This window comes from Saccopteryx bilineata, chromosome 1 (assembly GCF_036850765.1).
Source record: "Saccopteryx bilineata isolate mSacBil1 chromosome 1, mSacBil1_pri_phased_curated, whole genome shotgun sequence".
Lineage (NCBI taxonomy): Eukaryota > Metazoa > Chordata > Mammalia > Chiroptera > Emballonuridae > Saccopteryx > Saccopteryx bilineata.
This window is the reverse complement of record NC_089490.1, coordinates 246393521-246414281: the sequence shown is the minus strand read 5'-3', so window position 1 is coordinate 246414281 and position 20761 is coordinate 246393521. Positions and strand designations below refer to the sequence as shown.

Below are 20761 nucleotides of genomic sequence, written 5' to 3'. Positions count from 1 at the left end.
AACATTGAAAGGCATCCCCAGATAAGTAAAATACTCCTTTGTAGATAGTGGATAATTAACATCTTTTCAGCCTGTTTAGTTTTTTCCATTCTTGAAAGCTTATCAATATTTTCTAATTTTTAATATTTCATTGCTGAATTCTGTTTGGAAAAAAATATTTGCCTTTAAGAAATACAAATGCCTTATTATTTGTCCCTTACTGATGGAAATGCCTGCAAAACCATATTATAATGGGGGGAAGAAAGCCGAACACCGTCCAGCAACCAGCAAACCCTTTAAGATGTCCTATAGAATTTAATTAATCTAATGACTTTAAATTTTATAACTGCGGGTCCACAGTTCTTAAAAAGAAAACTAATGCTAAGAGAAGCTCTCTGAACTACCACAACAATTCACGAATGGAAAGAGAAGATTATGCCTGTTAATCCCTGGGCTCTGCCCTCCTTATGCGGGGGTCACACGATACACTCTTTAGAGAGGAAACAAAGGCCATGAGAAAGATTTTTGGATTATACAGAGGAAAGACGGCCTTCTATTCTGAGATCTCAAAGCCCCGAAGACTGTTTTCAGGGAAACGGCTTGCTGTATCGTCTCATTTGGCAAGTCTTCCCCTTGAGAATGTGCTTGTAACCACAAACTGTTATTACATCCACATTATAAAAACCATTTGTAATAGCAGCTGTTCTGCACTTCAGGGTTGGCTGAGTTTCCCAGTGAAGTCCTGTGTGGATTGTTAGAATCCCTGTTGAGTAGGGGAGAGGGCCAACAATCCCCCATGAGGGTAAACTGGGCGTGAGTAATATCATCCTCTCATCCTTCCGTTCTGTGTACCTTGATTTCCTTTATGTTAGCAAATCCCATTTTTCTTCTCTGTGTACCTCATCAGTCATATCACAGTGATTTAACAGTCATCTGTTTGGTAATACAGTGTTCCCCGATATTGTATTTATATATCTGTGGGGGGTGGACGCTATTTTTTAGGCCAACGACACAGTCTTCCCTGACTTACAGTGTAGCTGTGTTAAATATAAGTTGTGTAAACAGGACTAGCTAACATTTACAGAGCACTTGCTAAGTGCTGGACACTTGCATCTGGACCGTACAATAACCCGGTGAGGTCAGGCGATGTGGCAGCGCAGGGATCTTGCACGGGAGGGCGGAGCAGAGTCAGGCTTTACCTGTAAGTCCTTCCCGCTCCAGCCCCCACTCCCGACTGCTCTGCTATACTATTTTATACGCTCCGCTGGGGGGCGCAGTTTGTTCTGTCAGGTGGAACTCGTGACTCCTCCTAAAACTGAGTTGGTTATTCATTAACATCCAAGTGGCTGCTTTCACGCCAGATGTAGATCTTGCTCAAATAATGAGAACTCCCTGCAGCGAATGTTCTTCAGAGACCCGCAGATTGTTCAATTAGTTCACGGACAGACCAGGAATTCCTTGTGATGTATGTGCCTTATTTCAGTTAAATGTAAGGAGTCCGGACAACTGGAGAAGCCCAAATATTCACCACTAATTTCAGCTCTTTAATTAAGTTTCCATGACATGTGCATACTTCCTTTGAAACCTGGAAAGGGAAATAGATTATTAAAAATTAAGTAAAAATAAGGTTTTATTTCTATGGTTACAAATTTTCTTATACAGTATGATCCAGAAGCATGTAACTTATTATTAAAGGTATAATGTCTAAAGGTATATGTATTTAGCACTAGTTTTGACCAAATTCAAGTAAGAGAGTTTGTCTTTTTTTTTGAAATCCATCCAAGATTCCCAATAGGCTTTCCTTTTCTATCTCATTCATTCAAAAAATACTGAATACCTTTTTCTGCTGTGTATGGGTTCAGTACACTAAAACCTTTTTGTTACTGGTGTGTTCGTGGTTGAGTTGGCAGGTTATGACAAGGAGTAAAATCTTCTTACTTAAGCCTAGTTATCGGAAATTCCTTGCCTCTGAAGAACATGTACTTGGTCTGAGAAGTTTTGAGAGATGTATACCAGATAGCAGGTGCGTACTGTAACTGGTAAACGTTGAGATGGCTCAAGATGAAGATGACATCATAGAAGAAGCATTTTGTCATTTGTAATACAAGATCTAGAATGTGGTAGCCTCAAGGGAAATACCAATTTGGGCTCCTGGTGCTTGATCCATAGAAAGGAGCTTACTAATAATCAGAAGATGATCTGAGGATTATATAATCAGAGCTGATGTTTCATTCATCTACACTCCATAGATGGGTCCCAGAGGCTGCCTAGGGGGTGGGAATTAGGGGCAGGGGTGTTAATGGATAAAGACCTGCTTTCCACACTGAACCCCACTTTTATGTTTGAAGAAAGCATACTGTGGCAAAAGGAAATTTTGAAAATATGTGGGTTTAGGTCAGTTCACACATTTTACCAGTGAGCAAAATGAGGCTCAGACAAATTAGAGGAAAAGACAAGTGAGCTGGATAAGAAAGTAAATATCATCATGGCTTACTGCATGGCTGGCCCAGCAGTGAACAGTCATTTCCTCAGTGTGACAGAAATTCTGACTCTGGAGTCACCTACAAGTGTGACAGCTACCCTGGAGCACTAAAGATGAGGGAGGTTGGGGTTTGTGGGGAGAGTCAAGACTTCATCTGCCCCATAAGAAATTAGTAGGCGACATCTAAAATTGACTAATTGAGAAAAAATTACATGGCCAATGTCATTTTAAAATACAGAGGTAAAAAGAAAAAAATGTATTGAACTATGAAAGAAAATTGAAATTGAAATCTATTAAGAGCAGGCTTAAGGCTACTGAAGGAAGGTAAAGATTGCTCTTTTCTGTAGATGTGGTAATTTTTAAATTTTATTTATTTTGGTGACAGAGGCAGAGACAGAAAGAAACAGGTAGGGAGAGACAGGAAGGAGGAGAGGTTAGAAGCATCAATTCTTCATTGCAGCACCTTAGTTGTTCATTGATTGCTTTCTCAAGATATGGAAACTTTTTAACAAATAATTTTTTTCACAAATAATTTTTTAAAGGGGATTTTGTGCATTCGTGTTCTGTGTGTGTTCTCCCTACCTTGAGTAAATAATAGCACATGTTTGTCAAGGCGACCATTCCCCAGAAGAGGAAAATAAGCAGGGTCTTGAAAGTGAGCGTTCTCATTCTGTGGTATAGGGACTGAGGCTGCGGAGGTCAGATTTATGTCAGGTGTTTCCCGAGTGAATCATTTATACTTTTGACTCTTCATTTGGCATTTTCCCTAAATTATTGTAGAGACAGAGGCTGCCTCCAGGAAGACGAATGTGCACCAGCTATCCTTAGATTTTGAACCAGCCTATACTTAGGAGACAAGTTAGTTCCCATCTCTTTCTTTTGACAGAGACAGAGAGTCAGAGAGAGGAACAGATAGGGACAGAGAGACAGATAGGAAGGGAGAAAAATGAGAAGCATCATTTCTTTGTTGTAGCTCTTTAGTTGTTCAGTAATTGCTTTCTCATATGTGCCTTCACTGGGTGGTTACAGCAGACCGAGTGACCTCTTGCTCAAGCCAGCGACCTTGGGCTCAAGCTGTTGAGCTGTGCTGAAACCAGTGACCATGGGGTCATGTCTATGATGCCACACTCGAGCCAGTGACCGACCCCGCAGTCAAGCTGGCGAGCCCATGCTCAAGCCAGCGACCTCAGGGTTTTGAACCTGGATCTTCTGCGTCCCAGCCTGACACTGTATCCACTGCGCCACCGCCTGGTCAGGCTCCCATCTGTCTTATAATTATAGCAATTCTCAATAAAAATGGGTCTCTAACTTCTCTTTTGATGTTTCTCTTTCAAAACAGGGAAATGCACATAAAATCATGGATAAATGTACTTTGCCATTAACTGGAAAGCAGTGTGTCAACCGCATCATTACTGAAAAGGTAAAATGCCCTTCTCTTTGCATTTCCTCTAATGTCTTCCAACATCTTTTTTATTTATAAACATTTTTTAGAATTTTTTTTTGTTACCTTCTGAAAGTGTATTCCATTGGCAGTCACAGGATTAGTTTAATAGTGTAATCTGTGGGTAGACTGAATAGGAAAATTCATCCATTTAATGTTTCAAAATGTAGAATTCTTAATGTGCAACTCTCTGGAAATACACATAGGCATACACTTGAACTTGGTGATTTGGGCAGTGTGATGTAGTCAAAGGCAAGTTTTACTGATCATTATGCTTGGACTGTTAAGGTGGATGATAGATACAAAGTTAAGAATATATTTATTGTTGCTGCCTTTTTTCTTGCTTTTCCAAATCACATGAACAGATTGTTGGATTTTATTTTAGAAAACCCAGGAAGAATTGGGTTGTAACCATTTAGGTGCGTGTTGCATGCAGACCCCGCAGTGAACCAGGGAGTCTCATCTGTGGTTCCTGCATGACTTCAGCCCTCCTTGCTAAGGTGGGCTTCAGAGTAGACCAGCCCTTCGAGTGCTACTCTCGGTCTGTTTCTTCTTAGACAGGAAACGTTGACAAGCGGGCAGCTGAAAGCTGCTCAGGGCAGAGAGAAGTCTCCGGGCAGCTCTCTGCCATCTTCCTTCTGACCCAGGTTGGAATCTGGGGTGTGGGAAAGACACAATTCTCCTAAGTGAGCAAAGCAGGTGTCATCTTCTTGATTCAGTATCTTGATGAAACCACCAAACAGAACTCTGTCAGGCTTTGCTTGTTTGTTTTTCTGTTGACGATGTTGTTCCTTTGCCGAGAGCCATAGTGGTAGTACCTTGGCATGAATCTGGCCGCTTGCGCTCTCCGAGGTGGTCCCCAGAACCCTAAAGCAGCCCTTTGAATCCGTCTAAGAGGTTCATAATACTCTGCAGAAGCCGCATTTTAAGGAGTGTTCTGTTCTAAAAGGCACCTTTCCCTAAGACTTTTTATGTAGAGTTCAGAGAAGATGACTTGTTGAGGAGGACAAGTAGGTAAATCGGCAGAACATGCTATCTTGTCGTTTATTCCCTGAGTCTTTTCATTTCTGGGACCCCTCCAGAACTGCGGGTGGGACTCGGTCAAAGGAATCCACTACATTTGACCCTTGAACAACAGTTTCTGATTGCGTGGGTCCATTTATGTGCAGATTCTTTTCAATAACTATTGTAACTATATTTTCTCTTCCTTGTGATTTCTTAACATTTTTCTCTAGCTTTATTGTAAGAATGCAGTACATAATACATATAACAAAATGCGTGTTAATTGTGCTATCACTAAGCTTCCAGTCAGTAGTAGGCCCTGCCCTCCCCCTTTTCCATCCAGCTGTGCCCGCCCTCCCCCTTTTCCATCCAGATGTGCCCTGCCCTTGTTCAATGCTTCTTCTTACAACACTTCCCACTGGACTCTGCCTCCCCAGATCCTGCCCATCCTGTGAGCCTAATGCAGTTGTCATCTTCATCGCGAAGTCATTCCTGACTCTCTGAGCCCTCAGCATTTCGTCCCCAGACTGGGTCACCATTCATTGTGGTACTTCTCTCATGCCTACATTTTCTTATGACATAACTGATATTCTTTAACTTCTGTGGCATTTAAAAAACTTTCGTGCCCTTTCTCTCCATCCACATTGTTGCTTTATTTGTTCACTCATTAGTGAGCATGTTGGGAGAACCTTCTCTGAAGGAGACTGTTGCCAGCATTGGCTACAGAAAGGCGGGGATGGCCTCTGCCTGGAAGGAGCACACTCGGGTGGGGAAGGCATCCACACCCGCAGCACCTGCAGTTAGAGTGCCAGACTCAACAGAGGCCACTGTGGAGATGCAGGCCGAATGCTGGGGGAAGGCACAGAGCCAGGCTGCTTCATGGCTGGTTAAGAGTATCAAGTATACACTTCTCAGGTGTTTGCAGGCAGGCATTTCACAGTTTGTACATTTTCTCCTCCAGTCTGTTTCTCATTTCCCGCTTTGCCAAACTCCCCCTTCAGCCATACCAGAATGCCGCAAGCTGTGCTACATTTCCCACCATGTTCTTCCGCAGCTTTGAACCCTGTCTCTCTCCGTGAAATGCTGTGCCCCACCCCATCCACCCGGCTAACTGCTGCTTGTCTATATTTCTTTCTCTGACGAGTCTCCCCTGTCCCTCCCCAAGTCTTCTGGGTGCTTCTCTGCATCCCTGCACTTGCCCTTACCCTGACTTAGCACTGGCCGCTGTGTTGAATAGCCTCTAAGCTCTGCCATCTCCCCCATCCCTGTTTATTCAGCACTCAGCGTGCTGCTTCCCCGGACTCAGGGATGCCTGTTGACAAATACTATGCTTTTATCTTGAAGAGAAAACTGAGAGATTGAGTGATGAGCCTGGAAAGATAAGTAGGAGTTTTATAAGTGATAAGGAGACCCAAGAAACTCCGTTAGGCAAAGAGAGGAAACAGAGCTCTGCGTGTTAGGAAAACCCAGGAGGACCCGTGATTGGGCAGTGCACAGTGAGGGCATGGCCAGACCCTGCAGGCTGATGCTGGGCAGACAGTGAGGGCCTAATCATGAAGCAATGTGGTACCTTGCTAGGAAATCTGGGTTTTATCTGGAAGACAGTTGGGAGCCTTTCAGTGACTTTTAGTAGCTGGGGACACAATGGATTAGGTTTGCATTTTAGAAAGAGCACTGTCGCTTTTATATAGAGTCAGGGGAGAAGAGATGAGACCGAGTCCAGTTACAGGTGCCCTTCCATGATCTGGGCCGGAAATGTCAAGGTCCTAGACCACAGGACAGGAGCAGATCTGAAAGCAGTTTAGGGTGAACTCCACCTTACTCAGTGGGGAAGGACATGGCTGCCAAAGCAGAGGTGATTTCTGTGTTTTCTGCCTGCAGGGGGCGGCTGACCTGCTGTGGTCCTTAGTGAAGTCTGTGATGGGGGAGAAGGGACTCAGTTTGGGCATCCTCAAGTTGCTCTTCCTGAATAGCTCGACATCCTGAGCACCCAGTCAGATATTCCTGGCAAACACGCATAGAGGTCTGGAGCTCGAAGAGAAATCACTATCAGAACAAACTTGTGGAAGCCGTTAGCATGTGGGGACAGTTGACGTGTTAACTGTAGATGACATTGTATAGCGAAAATGGGGTAAGTGAAAGTCAACCAGGTGTGGAACTCGGGGTGCCTCGTGGAGGGGAGCGTGCGCGTTCACCCTGTGCTCTATGCAGTAGGCGCTCGATGGATGCCTGTTGAATGAGTAAGCGAGACGCAGTGCCTTAAGAGACCATGGATGAGCACAGCCCTGCTGTAGCAGATAGGGGACCAGAACCCCATTTTCAGCTCCGAAGGGAAACTGCATTACTTTGCCATTTGAAAGAGGCTTTGGAAATGCAATGATCCTGATTTCCAAGTTTCCTGCTGCTAGACTGAGGCTATGAAAGATGCCTTCCTCCCCAGCACCTAGGCTGTGACTACAGTGTTAGCCATATAATGTAGCCTTTTATAGTGCTGATAAAATAAGTTATTCATCTGCAGAATAAATAGCATAGTTGCAGTATTATTCTTGGCAGCTGAGCAGTTTGGTGGAGGGAGTTTAGGTTTTCATCAAGGATTTGGCCGTCATACTGCTAGATGGTAATCTTCCTAAATGTTTCAAAAGTCAGTTTTCCTCTTTTTCATAATAGGTGCTTGGCTTTCTAATGTATGACCTTGAAAGCTCATTAGGGTTTGATAAAGGTTTTAATGAAAAAGTGTTTTTTAAAGCAGATACGTCAATTTACCATAAAGTATCTCCCTGATCACTGAAGCCATATATTCATTATACCACAGTCATCCTCTCCCCAAACTGCTTCCCTGCCTTTCTTAATAACACAGTTCAGAGGCTGTCCATCTCTGATTTGTTTTGTTTTGTTAAATTTGCGGTTCTATTAAAACACAAAGAAAAGCAAGTCAGCATGAACAGTGCTCCAGATGCATTTTTCTGCAAAGGACAGGTATCCATTTAGAAACGTTTTTTGCCCTGGCTGGTGGCGCATTGGATGGAGCATCAGCCCAAGGTATGGACTTCCTGGGTTTGATTCCTGGTCAGGGCACACAAGAGAAGCGACCATCTGCTTTTCCTCCCTCTTCTCCCCCTTATCTCCCTCTTCCCCTCCTGAAGACAGTGGCTCAGCTGGTTCAAGCGTGGTCCCGGGTGCTGAGGATAGCTCAATTGACTGAGCCTGTGAGCCTCAGGTGCTATAATAGCTCAGTACTCGAGCATTGGCTCCAGATGAGGTTGCTGGGAGGATCCCGGTCAGGACACATGTGAGGAGTCTGCCTCACTATCTCCCCTCCTCTCATAGTAAAAAGAAAAAAGTTTTTTAATTGTCAATTTGGAATTAAATAACATAAGGCAGCATGCAGACATTTCTAAATAACCAATTTTTCCCTTCTCAAAACAAATATTTCTGCTGATAAAAAGGTATTTTTAGAAACATAAAAATGTGTCAACAAAGAGAAAGTTTGCTGAAATAGTTCCTCCTAATTTAACCCATTTATTTTTTCCCAGCAAAATCAACTAGGTTATCTGTGAATTCATCAAACACAAATAGAGATTGTAAGTTTATCACTAGTTCCCCTGATGTTTTCCTCCTGGGGAGGAATATCAGTTAACGGGAGACAAACATTTGGGAGCTTTGATTGGTGTTCACACACAGACTAAGGAGAGCAAACCTTCCCATGCAGTCCGTGCCTTGGCTACGTCCCAGGCAGGGTGCCAGTTGTACAGAATTTGTTTGTTATTGTATTTGTCCTGTGTAACAATCTTGGCAAGCAGTATATCAGTCTTCCCATATGAAGATTACTTCACCAAAGAGCACAAAGCTCTAAGCCAGGGGTCGTCCCTCTACACCAGGGGTCCCCAAACTACGGCCCGCGGGCCGCATGCGGCCCCCTGAGGCCATTTATCTGGCCCCCACCGCACTTCCAGAAGGGGCACCTCTTTCATTGGTGGTCAGTGAGAGGAGCATAGTTCCCATTGAAATACTGGTCAGTTTGTTGATTTAAATTTACTCGTTCTTTATTTTAAATATTGTATTTGTTCCCATTTTGTTTTTTTACTTTAAAATAAGATATGTGCACAGGGATTTGTTTATATATTTTTTTATAGTCTGGCCCTCCAACAGTCTGAGGGACAGTGAACTGGCCCCCTGTGTAAAAAGTTTGGGGACCCCTGCTCTACACATTGTCAGTTCAGTTAATCCTAACGAGGAGCGTGTTTAAAAATGGCAGCTTAGGTTTTTACTCCCGAGCCAGCAGAAAATAAAGTCTAAACCTCTACTCAGAGTTGGATTCAGGGTCAGTCCACAGGAGAGGAGCGATCTGGGCCGCCTGGTACTTAAGACTGAGGAAGAGGCAACCAATGATGGAAACCGGAAGAGGAGATGCCTGTTGAACTAGACAGTGCACAGAACCAGCAAGTTAAGAGTTACAGGGACGCAGCCTGCACTCTTACACTTTGAGCTTCCCATCACTAAGGGAATCTGCCTTGAGACCAGGGAGCCTCCTGCTGCTGGAAGTTTCTACGCAGATCCCCTGGGACCATTTCAGAAGAATATGTTGAAGAATTCTTAGGTGGGAAGTTAGGTGATGTTGTGGGTCTCTTCCACTCCAGCTGTCCCATAAGTGAAGTGTGACAGCATGTGGTCTGAATCAGACTCAGCAGGTTGAGTTTCCCCGCAGAGGTCCTCCTGTACCACCTGGCACCTGCAATACCAGCCAGAACGTGGTAATGGGATGTTCGGAGCGAGGTTAGCGGCCGCCTCGTGTCCTGCGCTTGTCCTGCACCATAAGCATCGTCACTTGATTTGCATTCTGGAGGGTGATTCTCATGCTATGCTGTCCTCTTGGCCCTGTGTTTCTGTAGGACTTACAGGGAGAGTGTTAATATTGACCTGGGGTGGGAGTCTTTCAGAGCTAGGCTTGTTCCTTTCTTTCACGATAGCCCCTTCTTCCATTTCCTGGGACTCTTCCTCCACCCTGCAGCCCTGATCAGCTTCCCAGGTCATTCCTGTGCTCTCACCTTCCAAATATCGCCTCCCTCCCCACTTTTCTTCATTCCTGTCTTTCTTCAACTCATTGTTAGTTATCTAATTGAAATTTACACCAGAACTGTTAGACCTAACCAAAGTAAAGTAGTTTCTTTAAAAACTACTGGTTATGATAGCAGCAGATGCCCTCTGTAGTCAGCGCCCCTCTGTTTTCCAGTCTCAGCTGTGCTCCACAGCGAATGCCCAGGAAGGCGTGGCCCTTACTCTCACCAAAATGTAATCGTTCGGGTTGACGTTTCTTTTCATGGCTGATTTTCAGAGCCTTTTGTCCTGGGTCCCATCTCTTCTTTAAGAACCTGAGAACTTGTTTCTGTGTTGAGCTGTGAAATCGTCGCTCTGATAGCAATGGTCACTGTCATGTTCTTGACTCCGGCAGGCTGTGTTTGATGTGGACAAGAAGAAAGGGCTGACTCTGATTGAGCTTTGGGAAGGCCTGACTGTGGACGACATAAAGAAGAGCACTGGGTGTGATTTCGCAGTAAGTGTTGCTGCGAACAAGCCCAGCCACTTTGCCTGTGTCTTCAGCGTGATGAATGGGTGTTTACAGGGCATGAACCATTCATCTGTGATCATTTTTGGAGTTGACCTTTGCAGAGAATAGGAGCAGAGGGGAGGGGCCCTCCAGATGGGAGCAGGTGGGAGCAGGAGCCGGCTCTGACTCACTGGCCCGGGTGGGTTTGGCTGGGGAGTCAGGAGCAGGAAGGGGAGGCACCACCAGGAGCTGCGGGGAACAGACTGAGCGACCTTGAATTCTGAGCTACCCTCTGCCAAGTCCCTAGCAATCTTTGGTTACATATCAGCTGTAGCTAAACTTAATTAACTGAAAAATGTGAGCTGCACACAGAGAATTGATACTTATTTTTAAACCCATCTGTGGCTTATGCATTTCTCTTTGATTAGCTTCTATGCCTTCTATGCCTGATTATTCCGTCTGTTGAAGTTGTTAGAATGTTGGGCTTCTGACACCTTTGGATTATAGTCACAAAATAGGTGTATCCTACCTTTGCAATAAAGCTCAGTGCATAAAACTCTGACTTAACAAAGTAGATAAGTACATCGGGGAGTATCCATTAAAGAAATCTCCAAGTCCCTTTTTAAAATAAAGAAAATAATACGGTAATATTAATAATTGCCCTTTACTGTAAGTGCTTATTTATAAATCACCAATTACCTGCCTAATGGGGGTTGAGAGGGTGGCTCATTCCATTTGAAGTTAATCAACAGTAAAGGTGAAATGTCTCTGATATAAAAATGAAGGAAAACAATTTGCTTCTCACCTTTTTAAAACAGATCTAGTTAAAATTAAATATATTTATACAGTAGGAAACTGTTGCAGCTACGCATCCTGGAGAAAGTCATTTAACAAAACGTATTTGATAAATCATGTGTATGTTTCATGCATTTCTTCCTTAGGTTCTGTATGCTTGGCTGATACCTATCAGTGCATGACAAATTTCCGTAAAAACAATTTTGCTGCATAATTACCCACATAGAACTGCTTCTGGTACTGTATGAAGGTCTTTGTCTATTAACCTTTTCTGAATTTCTCTTTGGAGAAAAGAATTCTGCAAGCAGTACCATACACAAAAGGCACATCTTTAATTACCTTTTCAGTAACCTTGGGGGATAAAAATGGGATGTGTCTATACTTGAACTATTTAGAATTCCTTACTGAAGTGATGAAAGCAAACAATTCTTAGTTAATCAACTTTTCTTCATTTTTTTCCCTATGTGGGTGAGTTAGCCTCTTCTTCTTCAGCAGGTAGCATATTTGAGATCCACAAAAGGTTCAATCCTTTGCGGCCAAAGAGAATGTACAAAGGAGACCCTCATTGTTATTTATTTCTTTTTTTTAGTCATGCCAGTAAATCAGGAATGAAAAAGATGGATTCTTACTGTTTTGCTTTGTTGTTTTGTTTTGTTTTGTTTTTTAAGTGCCAGCTTCCATGTCCTGCATTGAAAAATATCTCAAGGTTTCTCTTTTACTACGGTATCACCCGTCCTCTTTTGACATTGACCTGTAATCTTGTTTTCTCCAAATTAGGCTGTGAGATGAAATGATAATTTGTAAGTGTTGTCCTAGAAATGAAAAGGTGTAGCATCGGCTGAGCCACCTTGACCAAAGAAGTAGCTTTTGAGGACCTGTTGATCGATGGCATCTCTTAGACCTTCACAGATGAGGTCACACATAGCAGAAGGTGTCTCTGTAAGGCTAGGGACTAGAGGGCTCGGATTAAGAAAATGTTCTGTTCGATCACAGGGTTATCGATGAGATGCATTTAATAATAAATGTACATTGAGCCATAACATTTCTACATTGGATAACTCAGAAGGTATTCTGAGTTATAATTCACAAGCTAAACTACTCCATGCGATTATGTCGGCATAGGTAGCCTTTTACTCCATATGTGACTGTGTACAAGTTACTCCAGATTTCTGCTTCAGAAGAGGCCTGCTCAGCCTTTGCTGTATAACTGAAAATGAATATTCTAGAAAGGAATAGCCAGGATATTGGTGTAATTAAGAAAAAAAAAATGGTAAAAACCTAGATCAAAGTAATTGTGAAACTGTGTTGGTAAAAGTCCCTGATAATTAAGAATATGGGCAAGGGAATGGTCAGGTAGACAGAATGTGGCTATAAACTGATTGAGAAAATTACAGAGAATCTCAAAGAAAAAGACAAAATATGACAGCATCAATAATAGGACGTGACAAATTTGTGCTTTCTACGTATTAAAAAGTAATTGTTCTAATGAAATATTTGGGCATTAAAAAAACAAAAGACTCTCTAAGGCTTTGCTGTGTACCATGGCGCAGTTAGCAGCAAAAGAAAATGTGGAAAGAAACAGCGTCCTTCACGTGTCATCTGAAACAGCTTCTTAAAAAATGCGTTGAAGACACAACAATGTATGAGTTATATTAACGACACTTTGCCAGCTAAAAGGAGTTTTCTTTTCAGTTGGTAGGAGAGTCTCGTAAAAAGTAAAGTCCAAAAGAGGCTATGGAAATTTCATCATTGAAACACACATATAGTTACATCCCTGGAACCTCCACCACAGTCCAGAAATAATATTCTGGTGGAGAATAAATAGTTCACAGCAAGAGAACTTATAACGGAAAGAGACCTTGTTCCATATGATCACTCTTCTTCAAAATGCAGTTGCTATAAAGACAGGGGTTGTCCTCTGTGTTTCTTGGGGGTTGAGTTCTCAGTGTATTGGAAAAGAACAAGGAGCCGGGCAGGTTGAGGTAAAAAGATCACTGTTATGATAAAGGCTGGGATGGACGCCACAGCAGGCTTTTCAGAAACGAACTCTGGAGGGGGGAGAGAGTTCAGCCCCTGGTTCCAGGCAGCCTTGGGAAACCATAGGCTTCCCACGCAGAGGCGACCCTTTGCCGCTGAGCTTCTTCCCACACGTTCCCGTGCATCTGAGGGCAGAGCAGCGCGTGACACTTCCAGAAGGCCATGAAATGTGAACACAGTAACAAATTGGTCCAGTGCCGGCTCCCAAGGGTCTTGGTCTTATTCTCCAGGCGGAAGTATACCTAAACCGCCAGGGGCAAAGCCCTAGATACGAAAACTACTCATTGGTGTGTTTGCAATGGAATCTGAAAGAATCAAGCTGCAGACATTTTTTGCCAAGTTGAATATATTTATATTCTCAATAGTTTTTATGAACTGGCATTATGCCAGAATTAACAGTAAATCATGGGATTTCACTGGCCTGGGAAGGCAGACAGATCATTGGCTTATCTTCTACACTTAAATCATATAGTCTTTTTGTTGTTCATTTTACATGTTTGTTTTATTGATTTTAGGGAGCGGAAGAGGGAGAGAGAGTAAGAAAAAAAACAGGAATATCAGTTTGTTCCTGTAGGTGCCCTGACCAGGGATGGAACTAGCAGTAGCAACCTCTGCACTTTGGGATGATGCTCTAACCAACTGAGCTGTCTGAAGAGGGCTTAAATCACATTGTCTTATGCTCAGCCTGTAGATCACCTTGGCAGGATAATCTGCTTCAGCTTGCAGAATTTTTCGATATTAATGAAAAAGAGAACAGAATGAAAAATTGTGGTTTAGTAGATGTTTTTCATTAAAAAATAGATGGGGGACTAAACTTTTTTTTTAAATGAGAAAAGATAGGCCAAGTCTATCTGTATAAAGCTTTATCTTCTTCTAAAAGTCAGTTTCCACACTGAGGATATGAATAATACTAAGAGTTCAAAATATGGCCTGACCTGTGGTGGCGCAGTGGATAAAGCGTCGACCTGGAACACTGAGGTCACCAGTTTGAATCCTTGGCCTTGCCTGGTCAAGGCGCATATGGGAGTTGATGCTTCCTGCTTCTCCCCCCTTCTCTCTCTCTATCTCTTTTTCTCTCTCCTCTCTAAAAGTTGAATAAAGTCCTTAAAAAACTTCAAAATATGGCCAGCATGACAAGAAAAAGGATCAGATGTTTAGTTTAAAAAATTAAGGCATCATTTCCTTTTAAAGGAAATGCTATAAAGACTCTATTAGAAATTACCATTTTCAAAAAAAGCAGAGTTTTATTTCTTTAAGTTATTTCCACAGATGCTCTGCTATTTAAAAAAAGAAAATGGATTGTTTGTGAGACAGACTTTCTAAGTACTCAGAGTTCATATGTCTTTTATTCTTTTCAGGAGAGTTGAAGTTCTGTGCAAATGTGAGCCATGACTTTTATCTATTTGTTATATGTCTACTTTTTTCTATTATTGTACATCCATTCTTGGAACTGCAAATCTGAATGAGATCTCATTTATTTTAAGCTGTATACCAAGGCACACTGATCCTTTTTATTCTGGCCATGTCATTCTTTTAATAGAAAAATATGGCCCTGGCTGGTTGGCTCAGCAGTAGAACATCAACCTATCATGTGGAAGTCCCAGGTTCGATTCCCAGGCACACAGGAGAGGCGACCATCTGCTTTTCTCCTTCTCTCCCTTCTCTCTCTTTCTCTTTTCCCCTTCTGTAGCCATGGCTCGATTGATTTGAGCACAATAGCCCTGGGCGCTGAGGATGGCTCCATGGAGCCTCTGCTTCAGGTGCTAAAAATAGCTCGGTTGCTAGCACCCCCAGATGAACAGAGCATTGGCCCCAGATGAGGGTTGCCATGTGGATCCTGGCCAAGGTGCATGAGGGAGTCTGTCCCTTTATCTCCCCTACCCTCACTTAAAAAATAATGATTTGACTTTGGTTGATGGCTATTCAACATAGTCAACAGTTTAAATACTATAGAAACGTTTACCTGAGACCTATGTACTTTTTTTTTCTTTTTCTCCCCAGTACACCCCCACCCCGTCTCCCTCCCTGTAACTCTCTCCTCCCTTCCCTTCAGGATTTGCTTTTCTGCTCTCATCCCATCCTATTACCCTATCACCCCCTTTCCCTCTGTTTGTTTTCCTTCTGGATCCTTTGATCCTGCCTCTGTCTCTATTCTGCTCCTCAGTTCACATTGTTCATTGGATTCCTCAAATGAGTGAGGTCATATGATAGTTTTCTTTCTCTGCCTGGCTTATTTCACTTAACATAATAGTTTCCAGGTCCATCCATGTTGTTGCAAAAAGTAATATTTTCTTCTTTTTCATGGCCCCATAGTATTCCATTGTGTATGTACCATAGCTTTTTAATCCCTTTAAAGCTCTCTTATTGATCAATGTCACCCTGTTAAATTTTATTTCCTAAAATTTTTTTAAATATTCAAAAAAGGAGAATATTAACTCTTGACATCATAAAGATTTAATACAGAAAAAGTTTATAAATGAACTAAAAATATTTAACTTCATCAAGTCCAAATAATTGTCTTCTCCGATCTTTAATACGGACTTAACCAGTTAGAAACCTTTTTTAAGTTCTTTGAAGTTTATGTAATCCACTCACTCATTTTTTCATGCATTAATTTTACAAAATATTAACCGTTTATTCCGGAAGGCAAAATAGTAGTGTCGGACCTGTGGTGGCGCAGTGGATAAAGTGTCGACCTGGAACACTGAGGTCGCCGGTTCAAAACCCTGGGCTTGCCTGGTCAAGGCACACATGGGAGTTGATGCTTCCTGCTCCTCCCTCCCCCTTCTCTCTCTCTGTCTCTCTCTCCTCTCTAAAAAAAAAAAAAAAAATAGTGGTGTCAGCCAATGGTTGATGGTCATTGGCACCAATTCAGCAACTGGGGTACAGTGAAGAAGGAAACTTTATTCAGTGCAGAATAGCTCACTTGTGATACAGCAGGGCTGTGAGGCAGCCGTAGGGTCAATTGTCCCTGAGGCTAGGCCCCTGTATAGCTAGACTGCTCTGCTCTGCTCTGCTCTGTTCTAGCGCGACATCTCGGGTATTTCAGCTCAGCCAGGGAAGTGTGGTCATTGTTGGAAAAGCAAAGTGTGCTCCCAGAGCCAGGGGTTACTAACTTATATGAAAGAGGTCTCTGCCCCTGGTTCCAGACTGGTCTGTCCACATGCTAATGAGGACTCCAAATCCTCGCAATTTGATTGGTCCAAAGGGCACTGTCCTGGTTGGTCAGAATAGTGCCGCTCTGAGACAATGGGAAAAGCCTCAGTCCTATTGGTTGAAATAGGACTCCAGGAACTCATTTATAAGGGTTGGCTCAGATGGTTGAAACACAGGGTGGGTGGGCAGTTCAGGGCAGGCTTCTCCTGGAAATTTGGTTTGTGTGAGAAGGCCCTGTGCATAAGTGCTGCTAGGTAGTGTGTGTGTGTGTGTGTGTGTGTGTGTGTGTGTGTGTGTGTGTGTGTTGAGCCCAGTTAGCCACCAGGAGCCCTTCTTAGTAGACCTCTTCTTTCTCCATGTCCACTCTAGTTAGACCCACTTAGATTGCCACATCTTTGACGGGCTCAAGAAAATCATCTAAATTTTAATATTTCCTACTGTGCATTCCATGGGGACTGACTTACTAGGACTCAGTGAGTATTTGCCAGATAAATGGAAAAATCTGTACCTGGCATTACACCTTGAAATATCTGTGGCAGTGGAACCAGACTACTTACATTTAGGTCTCTCCTTCCACCATTAAATGTCGACCCATGCTTATGTTTCTCTGCTTCAAGACCCCAGGAATGCATTTGCTGTTCCGTACATTGAATATAGAGTCAACATTTGATATTTTTTAATGCTGTTTTTGTAATGACTTGGAATCTTTTTTACTGCCTTTATATTATTTCCATTATGATTATGAAATACCACTTTGTCATTGACTGTTCATCTCTTTATTAATACAGGGTGGAGCATAAATAGGTTTACAGCTGTGAGTATGTTAGTTTATTCTTGTATTATTACTTATTATTTTCCATACGAACAACTGTAAACCTACTTTTGTCCCACCCTGTATGTATCCAGTGAATCCAAAGACTACAGTGAGTGTCTCCTAATGAAACTGTGAGTTGACTGTATCTGTTCTGAGGATTCTGAGACATGTATGTGCCTTAATGTCTGTTCTGAGTGCGGTCTCAGAGGCGTTAATCTCAGAACTCAATGGTCCATTTAGTAGAGAGCTTGGTTGTCTGGACCCTTTATTTGTCTCCCTCTGCTCCTCCACCCCCTCGTTTTGATCTTAATGATCCTTAATGTAGGAGCTTCTGTGGAAGAGCGTTAGGATCTGCTAAATACACACAATGCAAGCAGAAAAGGACTTCTCCATCTTGATTCCAAATGGAGAGAACAAAGAAATTCCAGGTGATAATGTTCACAGAAAGCTTGGAAATCGAAAGGAATGATGTTTATACCATGAGGCTTTTCATAATTTGGTTTTCTCTCTTTCTTTTACCAGGTTTCACCAAAACTCATGCCAATGCAGCAGGTCACAGCTTGAAATGTGGAATAGACATCTGTCCCAGGCCTGTGTGTTTTTGTTTTTTTCATTTTAACCACAGAGGATTTCATTTTATTAAACGATCAGTAATAATAACTATATTGAAACAAGCAGTTTTTGACTAGGTTTTTCTAGCATTTTATGCTTTATGCAGCCTGTTCTCTCAAGCATGCTATGACATTTTAATGAAAAAAAGAAAAAAATATGATTATTTGTTTTATAAGTGCTGAGAAGGATGTCTTTATAATTGGTGCTCACATTGGATTTTTCACCAGCTTCTGTGGTATATACGCTGGGATGCGTGCGGTTTGCACCTGGACGGGTGGTAGGAAGAGTTCCACGGATGTACTTTCCCTTCTAACGAACCTGCGAGAGAAAGGATGGGGGAGAAGTGTGACTCCCGCAGAGTCTACCCACGGCAGCATTGCACTAGGCCTGAAAGATGGCATCTGTGTGAATTTTGATTGGGAGAAATGCTGTCTTAACAATTGTTTTGGCCTCCTCTGACTTTTCTTTCGAGGCTCTGATTGTGTGATTACATCTTGTTTTCCTAGAGCACCTACTACCTCTCTTCCTCCCACACTTTTTGTAACTAAGTGCCCAAGAAGGAAAGCAGAAGCATCCTTGCTTAGGAGAAGTTAACTAGTTCCGAGGAAAGACTATAGGTGCAGGGCTGGTATGTGCCGACATCCTACCAAAGGTGGCCTTTCCAAACCAACCAACCATCTGTGCTTTGCCGAAACCTCACTGACATAGTCAGTTTCCTCATTTTGAAATGGTGCAGTATTCACATTTATATGAATATATATATATTCATATATATATGAATATTTTCTCTGTTATAAAGAACAAGTGGGCTACGTGAACAATACCTGCTCTTAAGCCAAGAAGTTCTGCGGGATAATTTTCAAGAATCCACAGTCACAACGCACAGCTTTGCTTTTTGTTGTTGTTTTGTAAATTCTTTTCAGGCTTTCTTATTTCTGGTCATAAAAGTAATATTGAATGCCTTTCTCTATAGCACAAGGCTCTTTCTCTGACCAGAGCTACTTCTTGAACAAAATACTTTTAATTCAACTCTATCCAAATAGGGGAAAGAAGGATGAACAAATCCAGGATTTGAAGAGCTGTGAGTGAGTCCTCATTGTTAGAAAATAAACGCAGTGGTTAGGTTTTGTAAGGAACTGCTTCTGAGAGATGTCCTCAGTACCAGACAGTTGCTCATGGAGTCAACGAGTGTCCTGGGGATCAAACTGAGAGGCAGGCATAGCAGAGCGCAGTATGCCTTTCCTCTGCACCAGACATAGGAATGTATGCATGCTTTTCGCAATGGTTGTCATTGAAATTCACTTTCTCTTCAAATACAGCTACTTTTGTGTCATGCATGGTGTTAGAGGGAAGAGAGGGACTTTTTTTTTTTTTTTGAGAAGCACACTCCATATGTAAAATTGTCTTTTCCACTGGCTTCGTGGTTGAAAGCATACTCTCCCAGTACTGGTCAAATGGACTCTTTTTAGAATTTGTGAGGTCTAGAGAATAATATATATGTTAGAGTAATGACTTGGGAAAATGTATGTTATTGATGACAGCTATATTTGCAAACTTCCTTGCTTATCATTCCAGTCTGTTACTATAAGATAGGGGTTGGGAACCTCGCGAGAGCCAGATGTGGCTCTTTTAATGGCTGCATCGGCTCGCAGACAAATCTTTAATAAAAAAAAAATAATAACATTAAAAATATAAAACATTTTCATGTATTTCAATCCATTCATTTCCTACTGCTCATGTTCATGGTTGCGGGTGGCTGGAGCCAATCACAGCTGTCCTCCAGGACAACACCAAATTTTTATTGGATAATGCTTAACGTACCCTGGTCGTTGTATGGCTCTCACGGAATTACATTTTAAAATATGTGGCATTCATGGCTCTCAACCAAGAAGGTTCCCGACCCCTGCTATAAGATAATGTGTTTCTAAGAATGTTCCCAACTTTGAATGGCAAAGCCTAAAAGGATGACTTGATATTCTTGCTTAAAGAGTGCCATGGATATTAAGAAATACAATAAATATTCCAAATTGATGTAGATTGGTGTGATTGTCCTTTGTCTCACTTGGCTATGGTGTGACTACACACGGAAAGAACATGAGAGAAATCAGTAGAATGGTCAACAATAAAAGTCAGCACACTTTTCTGCTTCTAAGTAAGTTTTTGCTTTTCTTTTTATCTTACCAAAGATAAGTTATTTTCCTTCACAAAAGAACAAAGGAATTTCTGGGGGGATGGGAGGTGGGAGAGGGGAGTAAATGGTGATGGAAAGAGACTTGACTTGGGGGGATGAACACACAATACATTGTACAGATGATGTGTTATAGAATTGTGCACCTGAAACCTATATAATTTTGTTAACCAGTGTCACACCAATAAATTCAATTTAAAAGAAGAGCAAATGAAATGTTTACCTAAATGAATTCTGCACTTCACTCCTTATCAGAGGCAATCATTTGTCTATAAAAATTGAGTATCCCAGGCTTCATGTGTTAATATATATGTATATATATTTGCTTTTATCTAACATTTCCTTAGGATACACATAAGTCAATTAGTTTCTTGGTGGTGTGTTGAGTTTGCTTGCATTTGACCTAGTCTGCCCAGTGTCTCTGTTACCCCTCTGGAAAAAGGCTCTTCCCTGGCCAAGGATTGGGTGTGTGGCCAGGACATTTCATCTTTGGTAGTTATCCTCTGTCCACAGTAGTTATAGCCAGGGGTATATGACACAAGATGTACCAGTCAGTTGTTTCTTCCATGTTTAAAAAGTGAAAATGAGAGAGAAGCCAATTTTCTGATTCCTTTCTGGTCACTGTGCCCTAAGAATGTGAGTCTGATGTCAACACCCCATCTCCCCTCCTCACCCCCAGTCCCAGCATGCACCCTACCAGAGCTGAGCTC

At 42.2% G+C, this 20761-nt stretch overlaps 1 protein-coding gene across 1 annotated transcript in view; it reads left to right on the top strand.

The window, feature by feature from the left end:
* Window positions 1-19898, top strand: part of OXCT1 (3-oxoacid CoA-transferase 1) — a 145520-nt gene extending 125622 nt beyond the window's left edge. The window contains exons 15-17 of the mRNA XM_066240380.1: window positions 3801-3881; window positions 10354-10455; window positions 17774-19898. Of these exons, the coding sequence (XP_066096477.1) occupies window positions 3801-3881; window positions 10354-10455; window positions 17774-17815 (225 nt within the window). The 3' untranslated portion in view covers window positions 17816-19898. The remainder of the gene's footprint in view (window positions 1-3800; window positions 3882-10353; window positions 10456-17773) is intronic.
* The last annotated feature ends 863 nt before the right edge of the window (window positions 19899-20761 follow it).